The sequence below is a fragment of the Chlorocebus sabaeus genome, chromosome 6 (assembly GCF_047675955.1).
Source record: "Chlorocebus sabaeus isolate Y175 chromosome 6, mChlSab1.0.hap1, whole genome shotgun sequence".
NCBI classification, from domain to species: domain Eukaryota; kingdom Metazoa; phylum Chordata; class Mammalia; order Primates; family Cercopithecidae; genus Chlorocebus; species Chlorocebus sabaeus.
In genome coordinates, this window is record NC_132909.1 from 60437375 (window position 1) to 60453462 (window position 16088).

General features: G+C 55.2%; 1 protein-coding gene across 2 annotated transcripts in view; it reads right to left on the reverse strand.

The window, feature by feature from the left end:
• The window catches only part of DOT1L (DOT1 like histone lysine methyltransferase), a 71607-nt gene extending 60364 nt beyond the window's left edge, over positions 1-11243 (reverse strand). Inside the window, exon 1 of one of the 2 annotated variants that reach the window (XM_007994704.3) lies at positions 10910-11243. In XM_007994704.3, coding sequence (XP_007992895.1) covers positions 10910-10990 — 81 coding nt within the window. In that variant the 5' untranslated portion in view covers positions 10991-11243. The remainder of the gene's footprint in view (positions 1-10909) is intronic. The other variant, XM_007994703.3, reaches the window with a different exon arrangement.
• Between the last annotated feature and the right edge of the window lie 4845 nt (positions 11244-16088).

Consider the following 16088-nt stretch of genomic DNA (forward strand, 5'->3'; position numbering starts at 1 on the left):
CCGCCTGAGCCGAGACTTCAAGGTTGCAGTGAGTTATGATCATGCCGCTACACTCCAATACTCCAGCCTGGGTGACAGAGAGTTCATTTCAAACAAATAAACAAACAGCCCAAGCTACCCAGCAACCAAAGGAGCTCCCTGTAAACATGCAAAGCAACTGGACACTGGAGGTGCTCAGGAGGGGCTGAGGCTACCCACACAGGCCGCTGGGAAGCTGTGAGAGGAAGCTCTGCTCACCAGGCCTCTGCTTTCCTAAAACATGACCAGAGCAATGCCATCTTAAAGTGCATAGCTAGGCACTCGCAAGGTACCTGGAAGGTTCACACTTATGAGCTGACCACCAAGGACGCAGAGCATCTGTGGATCTGGGGGAGGTCTTCCGGGCAGCCTGCAGAACCCGTGCCCGCTGTACGGAGAGGGCCAGTGAGCAGGGGCTGAAGGGTGGTCGGATGGCACCACCTGGCTGGGCTCCAGTGAGCATGTCTGTACATTCCAGGTTTACTCGCAACCCTGACAGTTTCTCACACACAGAGGCGCTCAGGAAGACCGGGCACCCTCTGCCTGGCCCCCGAGGATGGCCTGCTCTGTTCAGGGAGCCCTGCTGTGTAAGGGAGCGGCTTCGTGGCAGCTCTCACTGTGATCGGCGGCTCGCCTCAAGTTCTCTCCTCTCCATTGGGACCCTCTTTCTCCAGCAGCAAAGCGACACGGAGGGAGGCTGGATGTGCTGACCAGAACTCTCCTCGCCCTCATCTGAGCACAGGTTGTCTGAGCACAGGCTTACGGCCACCGACCCTCTAGCCTGAGGCCAAAGCCACGGTGTGACAGGAGGGAGGAAAGCAGGGGACTCGTGGGCCTCCTCACAGGGAAAAATGCGCCAGGACGCCAGGGGAGACCAGCACTGACTGCTGAGGCAACAGCGCTCCCTTTTGGGGTGAAGAGAATGTTCTGGAATTAGACAATGGTGAATAGACTAAAAACCACTGAAATGTACACTTAAAACGGGTGAACCTTTTTTTTTTTGAGATGGAGTCTAGCTCCGTCGCCCAGGCTGGAGTGCAGTGGCGCGATCTCAGCTCACTGCAAGCTCCGCCTCCCGGGTTCATGCCCAGCCTAAAACAGATGAACTTTGTTACGTGAATTGTCGTGATAAGGCTGTTATTAAAAAAAGAAAAAAAGGAAAAACATGGTTGGGCGTGGTGGCTCCCGCTTGTAATCCCAGCACTTTGGGAGATGGGGCAGGCAGACCACGAGGTCAGGAGTTTGAGACCAGCCTCACTAACATGTTGAAACCCCGTCTCAACTAAAAATACAAAAATTGCCGGGCGCGGTGGCTCAAGCCTGTAATCCCAGCACTTTGGGAGGCCGAGACGGGCGGATCACGAGGTCAGGAGATCGAGACCATCCTGGCTAACACAGTGAAACCCCGTCTCTACTAAAAAATACAAAAAACTAGATGGGCGCGGTGGCGGGCGCCTGTAGTCCCAGCTACTCGGGAGGCTGAGGCAGGAGAATGGCGTAAACCCGGGAGGCGGAGCTTGCAGTGAGCCGAGATCTGGCCACTGCACTCCAGCCTGGGCGACAGAGTGAGACTCCGCCTCAAAAAAAAAATAAATAAAAAATAAAAATAAATAAAAAAATAAAAATACAAAAATTAGCCGGGCGCGGTGGTGGGCGCCTGTAATCCCAGATACTCAGGAGGCTGAGGCAGGAGAAAGGCGTGAACCCAGGAGGTGGAGGTTGCAACAAGCCCAGATCTCGCCACTGCACTCCAGCCTGGGCAACAAGAGCAAGACTCCATCTCAAAAAAAATAAAAGAGGAAAAACAAAAGCACAGCAACTGTAGTGCCCCGGCCTGGGCGCAGCACACTATCCTGCCTGCTCCTCCGCACTTGCCGCCCTGCACGCCATCACTCACCCATGGCCTCTCCAGCAAGGCCACCCCTAAGCCCCAGACCAGGAGCAGCAACAGCATGAGGCCTGGCCATCCATCCCTCTGAAGGGCGGGATGCCCACACAGCCAGCCAGCACGTGCCCGTCTGGTGCAACCAACTGAGAAACAGGCTGGCTGAGACTCACACGTGCGCCTCACACATCTCAACCCAACACTGTGAGAGGTCGAGGCAGGCACTTAAGGTCAGGAGTTCAAGACCGGCCCGGCCAATGTGGTGAAACTCCGTCTCTACTAAAGATACAAAAATTAGCTGGACCTGGTGGCGCACACCTGTATTCCCAGCTATTTGGGCGGCTGAGGCAGGAAAATGGCTTGAACCTGGGAGGCGGAGGTTTCAGTGAGCCGAGATGGCACCACTGCACTCCAGCCTGAGTAAAAAGAGTGAGAACCTGTGTCCAAAAAAAAATTAGAAAGAAAAGTGGGCCGGGCGCGATGGCTCAAGCCTGTAATCCCAGCACTTTGGGAGGCCGAGACGGGCGGATCACAAGGTCAGGAGATCGAGACTATCCTGGCTAACATGGTGAAACCCCGTCTCTACTAAAAAATACAAAAAAACTAGCCAGGCGAGGTGGCGGGCGCCTGTAGTCCCAGCTACTCGGGAGGCTGAGGCAGGAGAATGGCGTAAATCCGGGAGGCGGAGCTTGCAGTGAGCTGAGATCCGGCCACTGCACTCCAGCCTGGGCAACAGAGCGAGACTCCGTCTCAAAAAAAAAAAAGAAAAGAAAAGAAAAGAAAAGTGGCTGGCCAGGTGCAATGGCTCACACCTGTGATCCCAGCACTTTGGGAGGCTGAGGCGGGCGGATCACGAGGTCAGGAGATCGAGACCATCCTGGCTAACATGGTGAAACCCCGTCTCTCCTAAAAATACAAACAATTAGCTGGGCGTGTTGGCGGGCACCTGTAGTCCCAGCTACTTGGGAGGCTGACGCAGAAGAATGGCGTGAACCTGGGCGGCAGAGCTTGCAGTGAGCCGAGATCATGCCACTGCACTCCAGCCTGGGTGACAGATCAAGACTCCATCTCAAACAAACAAACAAAAAATGAGTGCCAGCTGCGGTGGCTCACGCCTGTAATCCCACCATTTTGGGAGGCTGAGGCGGGGGGATCACCTGAGGTTGGGAGTTCGAGACAGGCCTGGCCAACATGATGAAACTCCGTCTCTACCAAAAATACAAAAATTAGCCGGGCTAATCCTGAGATACCAGGAAGGATGCGGAGCTGGGCAATCACTCCTGTGATTCCAATGCAGAAGCCGCCCCTTCTTTTCTCCAGGAAGTCCCCACTTGTAACTGCTGCACATACACTCTGGGCACTTCAATCTGTGTCTCCAGAGCTGTAGTCCGCAAACGTGGCCCAAATACACTCCCATTACGCTAACTTCGCCTCAGGTCCTTTCCTCAGGGGGCCACCGTGGGCAGGGACTGCACGGAGCAAGCCTGGGTCTTGGCCAGGGCCTGCCAGACACACATGGTGCCAGGAAGCACCCAGGCAATAAAAGCGGGGCTGACCCCAGGAGAAGGCATCTATGTGAACACCAAGCGACACCCCGTGGCCGTCTGTGCCAGGCCATGAAAGGCACAGCTCTTGGCACCTCGTGCCCGCCTTCGGTGGTGGGGCTGCCCCAAGCTCTGTGAGTGCTGAGCAGCATCCTTGGGCTTCCCCCACCCCAGTGGTGACAACCGCAGAGGTCTCCAGATGCCACCAGGTGTCCCCTGGGGGCAGAGCCACCTCCGCCCCTAAGAACTACTGTTTGAACCTTCCAGGGCCAGGAATTCATCCTTTCAGCCTACAGGCAGGAAGAGGAGGGCTCGGTACAAATCAGGACCAGAAGAGCTCAACGCTGGGATCCTCCAGGTAAAAGGCTCCGCCAGCGCCACACCGTCTTGCGGTCCTTCCCCTGGAGGACTCCTCTGGGGCCCCTGCTGTACCTCAGGCCCCACCACACAGCCTGAGGCTGAGGCCCAAAGCTTATCAAAGTTACCACCAGCCTGGGGCAACACAGCAAGGCGCCACCAAAAAATACAAAATTCAGCCAGGTGTGGTGGCTCACGCCTGTAATCCCAGCTACTGGGGAGGCTGAGGCAGGAGAATCCCTTCGGCCTGGGAGGCGGAGGATGCAGCGAGCAGAGATCGAGCCACTGCACTCCAGCCTGGGTGACAAAGCAAGACCCTACCTCAAAATAATAAGAGAAATAACACCCAAAAGGACAAGTTCCAGGAGACTACTGAAGGAGGGTGGGCCCTTCCCCCATGCCTTGCCCTGAGGGTCCATTTCTCAGTATCATGGGCCTCCTACTGATGGTCCTTTATCATTAACCAGAGAACCTAAGTGTTACTGAGTTCTGTGAGCCGCTGAGGCAACGTAATCAAGCTGAGGAAGGGGTGATGGGAACCTGAATTTACAGCTGATCACTCAGAAACACAGGCCACAGCCTGGGGCCTCTAAGTGCCAAGGAAAGTTGGGGAGTCTTGGGGACTGAGCCCTCACCACGTGGGATCTGAGCCTGTGTCGAGGTAGACACGTTGGAATGAGCTGAATCAGGGCTACCCAGTTGGAAACACAGAATGGATGAACCCCTTGGTATACGCATCTGGTTCCGGAACTCCTCTGTGTTGACTGCTGGAGAGCACAGGAGGAACTGTGTTGGGTCCTTCCTATACCCCACAGTGCTGGAAGAGAAAAACAGTTCCCAGCAGTCCGTGCCCAGTAAGGTGTGCAAAATGCATCAGACCCAGAGACAAGAGCAAGGCTTTCAGTCATGTCCCCCAACCACACCAGGGGCAAGCGCGGAAAGGCATCTATCTGTTCCTGCCTCCTGGTCGTGGCCACTATCTTCCTGTTCCTGGAATCGGTAACACCTAGAGCGACGTGCAGCCATCAACGGCCAATATCACTTCCACACAAATTCTTTTTTCCTTTATCTAATTTTGTTTGTTTGTTTGAGACAGAGTCTCGCTCTGTCGCCCAGACTGGAATGCAATGGCATGATCTCGGCTCACTGCAGCCTCCTCCTCTCAGGTTCAAGCGATTCTCCGGATTACAGACAACCACCACCAAGCCCAACTAATGTTTGTATTTTTAGTAAAGACGGGGTTTCGTCGTGTTGGCTGGGCTGGTCTCGAACTCCTCACTGCAGGTGATCCGCCCGCCTTGGCCTCCCAAAGTGGTGGGACTACAGGCATGAGCCACCATGCCTGGACAACCGTGTGTTTTTTAAACTGAATTTTTTATTTTAAGATAATTTTAGATTTACGCTGTGGAGCTAAAGGAAAGGAACTGGAGCAAAATTAATATAAGTGGAGTGTTTATTTGGGCCACATTTGAGGACTGAAACCTGGGAATCCAGACTCGAATTACTCCAAATATACACTCTGATGAGCAGCAGTTAACAAGCAGATTTTTAAAGGAAAAAAAGAGCTGGGAGTGGTGGCTCACACCTGCAATCCCAGCTACTTGGGTACCCAGGAGGCGGAAGTTGCAGTGAGCCGATATTGGGCCACTGCACTCCATCCTGGGAGACACAGTGAGTCTGTCTCAAAAAAACAAAAACAAAAAAACAAAAAAAACCCTCGCCAGAGGCTAGGCTGGAGTGTCTGTATCACCTGCAGAGTTTCGGGACAACCCACCCCCACCCCCCCAGTGCCCCCTGCAACCTCTTTTAGGCCACTAGGAACAAAACAGTGTACATTTGCTATAAAATGGAACACTGGGTTTTTTCTATTATTCCTTCCTTTTTAAAGCAACTCCTTTACTCACACAAAGCTGCCTAAAGGTTAATCTGCCTCCGGGGGAGCTGGGATTACTCAGGACACTCATGCTCAGAGGTCAGCAGCAGAAAATACCTTCTGAGTCACGGTGGGGATGGCTCACCCCGCCCCTGGCTGCTACTCACTGCTGGCTGCCCACTCACCGCCACCCACAGCCGGGCTCCAGGCCAGGCTGTCAGGCGGAACATGTACTCACTCATTAATAAGAGTCAGAGAGTCGGGACCCTTGGCCAGTGGAGGCCGCCCCTGCCCGCCCACAGCCCGTGAGTCACCAAGGGGAAGGTCCCCTTCTGTGGCCCTTGCAGGTTCTTTCCGAGCAACCAGCCAATAATGCCACTTGTGCCCTTCCCACCAGAAGAAGGGCAGGGCCATCCTGCCCTAGAAATGCCACGCCGGGCCAGGCGGGGTGGCTCACGCCTGTAATCCTAGCACTCTGGGAGGTCCAGGCAGGTGTATGACAAGGTCACAAGTTCGAGACCAGCTTGGCCAACATGGTGAAACCCCATCTCTACTAAAAATACAAAAACTTAGCTGGGCGTGGTGGCACACACCTGTAGTACCAGCCACTGGGGAAGCTGAGACAGGAGAATCACTTGAACCCGGGAGGCAGATGTTGCAGTGAGCCGAGATCGCACAGTTGTACTCCAGCCCAGGCAACAGTACGAGATTCCCTCTCAAAAAAATAAGAAATGCCACGCGGGGCTTGAGAAAAGCGGTTATCCAGGAACTCCCAGGTCATATAAGAACAAAAATCGCCCTTCCTCCCCCTTGCGTTTGCCAACTGGGCAAACCCCTTCCGAACTGCTCATTTCCGAGTGTGGACAGTTGTGGCTATTTCTGCTTCCTCCTCCGGATGGCCCCTCCTCCAGGCAGCCACCCGCAGGCCCCCAGGGCAGAAGTGGCAGCCCCTCCCCGGAGACCTCAGCTGACCTTGTGCTCAGCACAGAATCTCTGCTGAGCTTCTATTTATAATCTGCTGAACTCCACTGTGTAACGTTCTTGGTAGACATGGAATCTCACTATGTTGCCCTGGCTTGTCTCGAACTCCTGGGCTCAAGTGATCTTCCCGCCTGGGCTTCCTAAAGTGCAAGGACTACAGGTGTGAGCCCCTGTGCCCGGCCTGTCTTCATTTTACAGGCTTCTTGAGACTAAGAATGCTGGGCAGGGTGGGGCGGAGGGTGGGGAGAGAATATTGGCTTGTCCTCTGTGCCCCCACAACACTGAGTATTCAGTAGGTGCTGTTGGAATGAATCATGAATATATGTGTTGTTGCAGCCACAGCCAGGTGCTGTGGCTCACGCCTGTAATCCCAACACTTTGGGAGGCCGAGGCGGGCAGATCACCTGAGGTCAGGAGTTCGAGACCAGTCTGGCCAATATGGTGAAACCCCGACTCTATTAAAAATACAAAAATTAGCCAGGAGTGGTGGCGGGCACCTGTAATCCCAGTTACTAGGAAAGATGAGGCAGGAGAATCACTGGAACCCGGGAAGCGGAGCTTGCAGTGAGTGGAGATTGCGCCACTGTACTCCAGCCTGGGCAATAGAGCGAGACTCTGTCTCAAAAAAAAAAAAAAACCAGCACCGCCCCTCACTTCTTGTGAGAAAGCAAAATTCCTCAACGGGAGCACGACGGGAACATGACAACGGGAGCACGACAACAGGAAAATGACAACAGGAGCACAACAACGGGAAAATGACAACAGGAGCACAACAACGGGAAAATGACAACAGGAGCACAACAACGGGAAAATGACAACAGGAGCACAACAACGGGAAAATGACAACAGGAGCACAACAACGGGAAAATGACAACAGGAGCACAACAACGGGAAAATGACAACAGGAGCACAACAACGGGAAAATGACAACAGGAGCACAACAACGGGAAAATGACAACAGGAGCACAACAACGGGAAAATGACAACAGGAGCACAACAACGGGAAAATGACAACAGGAGCACAACAATGGGAAAATGACAACGGGAGCACGACAATGGGAGCACGACGGGAGCACGACAACGGGAGCACGACAACGGGAGCACGACAACGGGAAAATGACAAATGTCACGGCAGGGTTGTCGGAAGGCTGCCTCTGGCACTCGGGCGAATGAAGATGCCGGGCCCGGCAGCAGGCCAACCAGAGCAGGAACGGCCGCAGACGGCGCCAGGACCAGCATATCCTGCCAAGCCAGGGCCCGGCCAGGGAGGGAAAGACTCCGCACAGTCCCGCCCACCACTGGAAAGCCCGCTCCCGCCAGCCCTCCCCTTACTATTTACAATGGGGCGCTGGCCAGGCACGGCACCAGGCATGTGGGCGGGGACACTGGGGCTGCCTTCACAGGAATGTTCACTTAAGTATCAAGGAAAAGGCAACGGGCCCCTGGCAGGACCACTGCCCCAGGCCCCCACAGCGGGTTCCAGTGGGTTTCTTAGCACTGACAAATGGCAACTGTTGGGATGCAGATGTTAAACAGACGCTTAACACAGGTCGTGCAGTCCACTCCTGAGAACCTCGCCCTGCGAACACTGACTTTCACCAAAAATCCAGCCAGTGCTGTTTAGTGCAGCTTTATTCTAATCACCAAAAACTGGAAACAGCCCACAGTCCTGTGACCCGCAGGCAAACGGATAAACAATCTGTGGTCCAACTGTCCAATGGATCTACAATCACCAGAAAAATGGGGTAACTTTTGAAACCTGCAGCAACATGGATTCGGCCACCTGAAAGCGACCAGGACCAAAAGGCAACGTCCTGTAGATTCCATTCAGCCAACTTTCTGAGAATGGCAGAAGTACAGGTAAGGCCAGATGGGGAGCAACCAGGAGCTCCCAGGCAGGCTGAGGACAGGGGCGCCGCAGGGAAGCTGGGGGTTCTGCACCTGGACGACAGCACCGGTCAGGGCACCACCCGATGAGTTTGTCAAACTCTCATTTTGTTTGTCAAACTCTCAGTTTGTACCCTGCAAACAGTGAACTACGCCCTAGGTGAACTGAAAGAGGAAGATAAACAAATAAATGTGAGGCCAGGTGTAGTGGCTCACCCCTGTAATCCCAGCACTTTGGGAGGCCAAGGCAGGCAGATCACCTGAGGTTGCGAGTTAGAGACCAGCCTGGCCAACATGGAGAAACCCCATCTCTACTAAAAATACAAAATTAGCCAGGCGTGGTGCCTCATGCCAGTAACCCCAGCTACTCAGGAGGTTGAGGCAGGAGAATCGCTTGAACCCAGGAGGCAGAGGGTGTGATGAGCAGAGATGGCGCCACTGCACTCTGGCCTGGGCAACAAAAGCTGCAATCCCTCTCAAAAAATAAATAAATAAATAAATGTAAGGCCGGGCGCGGTGGCTCACGCCTGTAATCCCAGCACTTTGGGAGGCGGAGGCGTGCGGATCACCAAAGATCAGGAATTTGAGATCAGACTGACCAACACGGAGAAACCCTGTCTCTACTAAAAACAAAATTAGCAGGGTGTGGTGGCGCATGCCTGTAATCCCAGCTACCAGAGAGGCCAAGGCAGGAGAATCGCTCGAACCCGGTAGGCAGAGGTTTCAGTGAGCCGAGATCGCACCATTGCACTCCAGCCTGCGCAACAAGAGCGAAACTCCGTCTCAAAAACCAAACCAAAACAAAACAAAATAGATAAAATAAAATAAAATTGTGAAGCCATATACTGGGACTGGTCGGACGGTGGTAAGCCACCTCAACTGATCCTCAGTCACAGATAGAACTCCTCATTCTACTCCAGTCTAATAAAATTTTTGTAATAACGTCATGGTCAGACGCCTTCTATCACCTAAAACGATGAGGGCCCAACAGAGAGAAGTGGAGGCTGGAAGGATTCTGGAGTTTGAACATTCGAGGGAGGAAACCGGTCGGGGCGCTGAAGCGCTGCCTCCGCTTTCAGTTTTTGTCCTAGCACCTCTCCCGGCCGGAACCCGGCTCAGGCCGCCCAGGCGCACACCCAGAGCTGCCCAACCACGGAAGCCAGAGCCCCAGGGCCCGACCCCGCCAGCCCCGCGCGCGGGACGTGCGGCCGGGCTGGAAGCCGCTCTCCCTTTCCCTCCCACTCGCACGGACCCGCGGCAGTGAGCCAGCCCGGGCTCCCCAGCGCTCTCCGCGTCCTGACCCCGCCCCCAGCGAGCACGTTTCCAAAAACTGACACAAGCCCAGCGCGCGCGCGGGAGTCCCAAGGCGCGCGGGGATGCCTGGCCGGGCCCTGCGGGCGCGCCCCCCAAAACTCGCACCCCAGACACGCTCACCGATAGCGCCTGCTTCACTTTTCCCCGAAAAAGCGCCCTTCCCGGACCAGAGCGTGCTCAGAGGGTCCCAAGCGCGAACGCACGAGCCCCGCCTCCCCAGGGGCCACGCCGGGACTCGCACCCCGGGAGCCGCACGCGGGTTTCTGGAACCACCCCGGGGGGTGCCTCTGTAACATTCCACCCGGCCTGTCATTTTCCAACGGTCACCAAGATGAAGGAGACAAAATGTACTAACTCCCGGGGTGAGCCCAATCCTGCCCACTCAAGATCGGGGGACAGAAGTCCCGATTTCCAAGGGTAAAGCCTGTCCCGCCCACTAGCATTAAAAGGTGAAAGATTCATAATTTCCCAGGGCCAGGGCAGCCCATACCCGCTCAACATTACCGGGGCAAAATTTCCCCATTTCCAAAGGTCAGACCGCTCCCGCCCACTCAAGGGGACGTTATCTCCCACCTTCCCAGGGTCGGGCCCGCCCAGCCCGAGTAGGAAAAGCGTGACAAACGGCTAATTTTTAAAAAGAAGAGAGGAGACAGAAAAGGATGCCCTTAAAAAGAGAAATAAGGCGGCGGAGCACACTGACAGCGCCGAGAACGAGCCGGGCGGGCGGACTTCACGTCAAAACGCGGCCGGCACGAGCTACTCCTCCCGTTCTGCGCCCGGGACAGCCCGGCGGGGGCAACGGCACCGCGGCCGGGCTCGGGGGCGCCGGCTCCCGCTCCCACCCCGGGCGCGGGGGGCTCCCACCCTACTGGAAACAGCCGCGGGGCCCTCGGCGGGGAAGCAACGGGGGTCCCTAGCAGCGACAGTGGGGTCCAGGGGTTCCGTTCCCCAGGAGGGACCGGCGCGCGCGGCTGGGGCGTTTTGGGGTGTCCCCGGGGGCGACGGAGGAGGGGAGGCCGGGAGGGAGGGACGGTGGGGGACGGCACTCACGTAGACCGGCAACGGCCACGGGTAGACGGCGGGCTCAGCCCCCACGGGCGACTTGAGTCTCAGCTCCAGCTTCTCCCCCATGTCCGCGCGCGCGGCCGCCGCACCATGCTAGGCGGGCGGTTGGGGGAGGGGCGGGGCCGCCGGTGGGCGGAGGAGGGCGGGCAGGAGGGAGGGGCGGGAGGCTGAGGGGAGGGGGCCTGGCCTCGGCCTCGGCCGCCGCCGCCGCCGCCGCCGCGCTCCGGTCCGGCCCGGCCCCCGGCTCCCTCTTTGTGGTCACAGGCCCGGGGCCTCCAGCGCCTCCGCCATCTTGGGCCGGCGTGAGGCGAGCACAATGAGCCGGGGGCCGGGCGGAACCACTCGCCGTGCGCGCGAGGGGGGCCCAGAGCGAAGAGGCCGGCGCGTGCCCGCCGCCCAGCCGGCCGCCCCGCGCGCGCCACCCCCTCGGCGCCCCGCCCCGTGGACTCGCCCGCCCGCCCGAATCCACGCACGCACGCACATACGCACGCACGTCCTCGGTTGCCCTCAGGCGCCCCCTTCCCCAACTCGCCGGCTCGACGCGGAGACCCGGGGAGACCCTATGGGCGGGCCCGTCGGATGACGAGTTCGAATCCCGTCCCAGGGGGAGGACGCCGAACACCTTCCCACACACGACCTAGTAAAACCAAGAACCTAATTTCCCCCCGTAAGAGTCACGGTCTAGGGCTTGCTCTAGCTCCAAGCCCAGGACTCATTCGACAACAATGCTGTTTCATTGGGTACAAAAAAAAAAGCCGGGCGTGGTGATTCACCCCTGTAATCCCAGCACTTTGGGAGGCCAAGGCGGGCGGATCACCTGAGGTTGGGAGTTCGAGACCAGACTGACGAACACAGAGAAACCCCCTCTCATGGCTAGGCCCCGTGACTCACGCCAGTAATCCCAGCACTTTGTGAGGCCGAGGCCGGCAGATCACCTGAGTTCAGGAATTCGAGACCAGCCTGGCCAACATGGTAAAACCCTGTCTCTTCCAGAAATACAAAAATTAGCTGGGCGCGGTGGCGGGCACCTGTAATCCAGGCTACTGGGGAGGCTGAGGCAGGAGAATCGTTTGAACCTGGGAGGCTGAGGTTGCACCATTGTACTCCAGCCTGGGCAACAGAGCAAGACTCTGTCTCAAATTAATTAATTAATTAAGGCCGGGCGCGGTGGCTCAAGCCTGTAATCCCAGCACTTTGGGAGGCTGAGACGGGCGGATCATGAGGTCAGGAGATCGAGACCATCCTGGCTAATACGGTGAAACCCCGTCTCTACTAAAAATACAAAAAACTAGCCGGGCGAGGTGGTGGACGCCTGTAGTCCCAGCTACTCGGGAGACTGAGGCAAGAGAATGGCGTAAACCCGGGAGGCGGAGCTTGCAGTGAGCTGAGATCCGGCCACTGCACTCCAGCCTGGGTGACAGAGTGAGACTCCGTCTAAAAAAAAAAAAATTAATTAATTAATTAATTAAGCTATAAACTAAGTTTCTCCCAAAGTTAGTTCAGCCTACGCCCAGGGATGAACAAGGACAGCTTGGAGGTTAGAAGCAAGAGGGAGTCAGTAAAGATCTCTTTAACTGTCTCAGTCATAATTTTGCAAAGGCGGTTTCACCACCAGCACCTCCCCAAGTCCCCAGGGGACACCAACACCCTCCCTGCCCAGCCAGATTCCAGCCCTGCCCCACCCCTTCCCTGCTGGGTGACCTTGGGAGAGTCACTTGACCTCCAATGCTTTCCTCCTCCCAACAATGGAGTCCCGCAGTCACTGCCACAGTGCCTGGTGATTAAAGCCTTTGAGTGTCAAAGTACAACAGTCCCTTGTACTTTTTTTTTTTTTTTTTGGTTTTTTGAGACACTCTCGCTCTGTTGCCCAGGCTGGAGTGCAGTGGCACGATCTCAGGTCACTGCAGCCTCCGCCTCCAGAGCTCAAGCGACTCTACTGCCTCAGCCTCCTGAGTAGTTGGCATTAGAGGTGCCTGCCACCATGCCCGGCTAATTTTTGTATTTTTAGTAGAGATGCATTTCTGCCATGTCAGCCAGGCTGGTCTCAAACTCCTAATCTCAAACACAAAAGTGATCCCCCCACCTCGGCCTCCCGAAGTGCTGGGATTACAGGCGTGAGCCACCCCGCCCGGCCCTTTTAGTGTTCATCAAGATCTCAATGGGCGCCGGTTGCGGTGGCTCACACCTGTAATCCCAGCACTTTGGGAAAAGGCTGAGGCGGGCGGATCACGAGGTCAGGAGACCGAGACCATCCTGGCTAACACGGTGAAACCCCGTCTCTACTAAAAATACAAAAAAAATTAGCCGGGCATGGTGACAGGCGCCTGTAGCCCCAGCTCCTCAGGAGACTGAGGCAGGAGGCGTGAACCCGCAAGGCGGAGCTTGCAGTGAGCAGAGATCATGCCACTGCACTCCAGCCTGGGCAGCAGAGCGACACTCCATCTCAAAAAAAAAAAAAAAAAAAAAATATATATATATATATATATATCTCTCAACGGGCTTTTTCTTTGTTGTTGGAAAGATGGGGTTCCGCTATGTACCCCAGGCTGGTCTTTTTATTGATTGATTGATTGATTTTTTGACATAGTCTTACTCTGTCGCCCAGGCTGGAGTCACTACACCAGGCTCCAGTCACTACAAGCAATGCCTCTTAGGTTCTAGCAATTCTCCTGCCTCAGCCTCCCGAGTAGCTGGGATTATGGGTGCCCACTACTGTGCCCAGTTAATTTCTGTATTATTTTTTTTTTTTTGAGACGGAGTCTCGCTCTGTCACCCAGGCTGGAGTGCAGTGGCCGGATCTCAGCTCACTGCGAGCTCCGCCTCCCGGGTTCACGCCATTCTCCTGCCTCAGCCTCCCGAGTAGCTGGGACTACAGGCGCCCGCCACCTCGCCCGTCTAGGTTTTTTTTATATTTTTTAGTAGAGACAGGATTTCACCGTGTTAGCCAGGATGGTCTCGATCTCCTGACCTCGTGATCCGCCCGTCTCGGCCTCCCAAAGTGCTGGGATTACAGGCTTGAGCCCCCGCTCCCGGCCTAATTTCTGTATTTTTAGTAGAGATAGGGTCTTGCCATGTTGGCCAGGCTGGTCTCGAACTCCTGATCTCAAGTTATCTTCCCACCTCAGCCTCCCAAAAGTGCTGGAATTACAGGCATAAACCACCACTCCCCGCCACACTCCTCTTTTTTTTTTTTTTTTTTTAATGAAACCCCAGACTCCTCTTTGGTCTGCACGTATGCCTCAAATTCCAATTCTTTCTTGCCAAATAAAACATTAACTTTAGAGATTCATCTCTACATACTTACTTTGACCTATGAATTATTTTCCTTGTGGAAAAAAAAAAAAGAATTTTTATCTGAGGAATGCAAGTGCTTTCTAATGACCAGGCCCAGACAGCCAGGAGCAGTGACTCACGCCTGTAATCCCAGCACTTCGGGAGGCCAAGGCAGGCAGATCACTTGAGGTCAGGAGTTCAAAACCAGCCTGGCTAATATGGTGAAACCCCGTCTCTACTAAAAGTACAAAAATTAGCCAGGCGTGGTGGCGGGCACCTGTAATCCCAGCTACTCAGGAGGCTGAGGCAAGAGAATGGCTTGAACCTGGAAGGCAGAGGTTGCAGTGAGCCGAGATTGTGCCACTGCATTCCAGCCTAGCAACAAAAGCAAGACTCCGTCTCAAAAAAAAAAAAAAAAAAAAAAAAAAACTAGGAGAAACTCCCGATGGGGCAGACGCTGTAAACCTGTAAACCAGGAGGACCCCCAGCTCCTAGGACTCACCTCCTCTCTCCCTACCCACTCAGGGTGTGGATTTTAATGTGCGCAGCCTCCTGGGACCTCAGCAGGGCAGTGGATCATGGGACTCAGAGTCTCTTGGGGGACCTTGGAATCCCTTAACCCTGGAGGTCTCAACCAGGGGTGATTCTGCCCCCAGGAAACACTGGGTGATGTCTGGGAACATCTGTGGTTGTCACAGCTAGGTTGGAAGGAAGCTCCTGGCATGGAGTGGGTGGAGGCCAGGGACGCTGCTCTGCACCCTACAGTGCCCAGGATAGGCCACCCCAGAGAATAATCTGGCCCTGATGTCCACGGTTCTCCAGGGGAGAGATCCTGGTCTAACATTATTCTGAGCAGTTGGTTTCTCCAGAATCCTGTGTGGGCAGGTACTGTATCCTCTGTATCCTCAGGATCACCAAGCACAGGGCATCCGGGCTAAGAAACACTGGGGATGAATGGACAAAATGCCTGTGCCCCTCTCATAGGCTACTGGGAGCTGCTGGAGGATGCACTGGACTCCAGGTGTGGCAACCTGTATCTCCACCCCCTTTTTTTTTTTTTTTTTTTGAGATGGAGGAGTCTAGGTCTGTCATGTAGGCTAAAATGCAGTGGTGTGATCTTGGCTCACTGCAACCTCCTCCTCCCGGTTTCAAACGATTCTCCTGCCTCAGCCTCCTAAGTAGCTAGGATTACAGGCATGTGCCACCACTCCCAGCTAATTTTGGTATTTTTAGTAGAGACGGGGTTTCACGATGTTGGCTAGGCTAGTCTCGAACTCCTGACCTCAGGTGATCGGCCTGCCTTGGTCTCCCAAAGTGCTGGTATTACAGGCGTGAACCACTGTGCCTGGCCTCCTCCCACTTTTGTACACCTCTTTCCTAAGCCATTTCCTCTGGTCATTCTCATAGTTCCTGTTACAGGTTTGAAACCTCCTTTGCAAAAATTATAACAGAAGGCCGGGCACGGTGGCTCACGCCTGTAATTCCAGCACTTTGGGAGGCCGAGGCGGGTGGATCACGAGGTCAGGAGTTCGAGACAAGCCTGACCAACATAGTCAAACCCCGTCTCTACTGAAAAAAAAATACAAAAATTAGCTAGGCATGGTGGCGCATGCCTGTAATCCCAGCTACTCGGGAGGCTGGGGCAGGAGAATCACTTGAACCTGGGAGGCAGAGGTTGTAGTGAGCCGAGATTGCACCATTGCACTCCAGCCTGGGTGACAAAGGGAGACTCCGTCTCAAAAAAGAAAAAGAGAGATTGAGACCATCCTGGCCAACACGGTGAAACCCCGTCTCTCCTAAAAATACAAAAATTAGCCTTGTGTTGTGGTGGGCACCTGTAATCCCAGCTACTCAGAAGGCTGAGGCAGGAGAATCACTTGAGCCAGGGAGG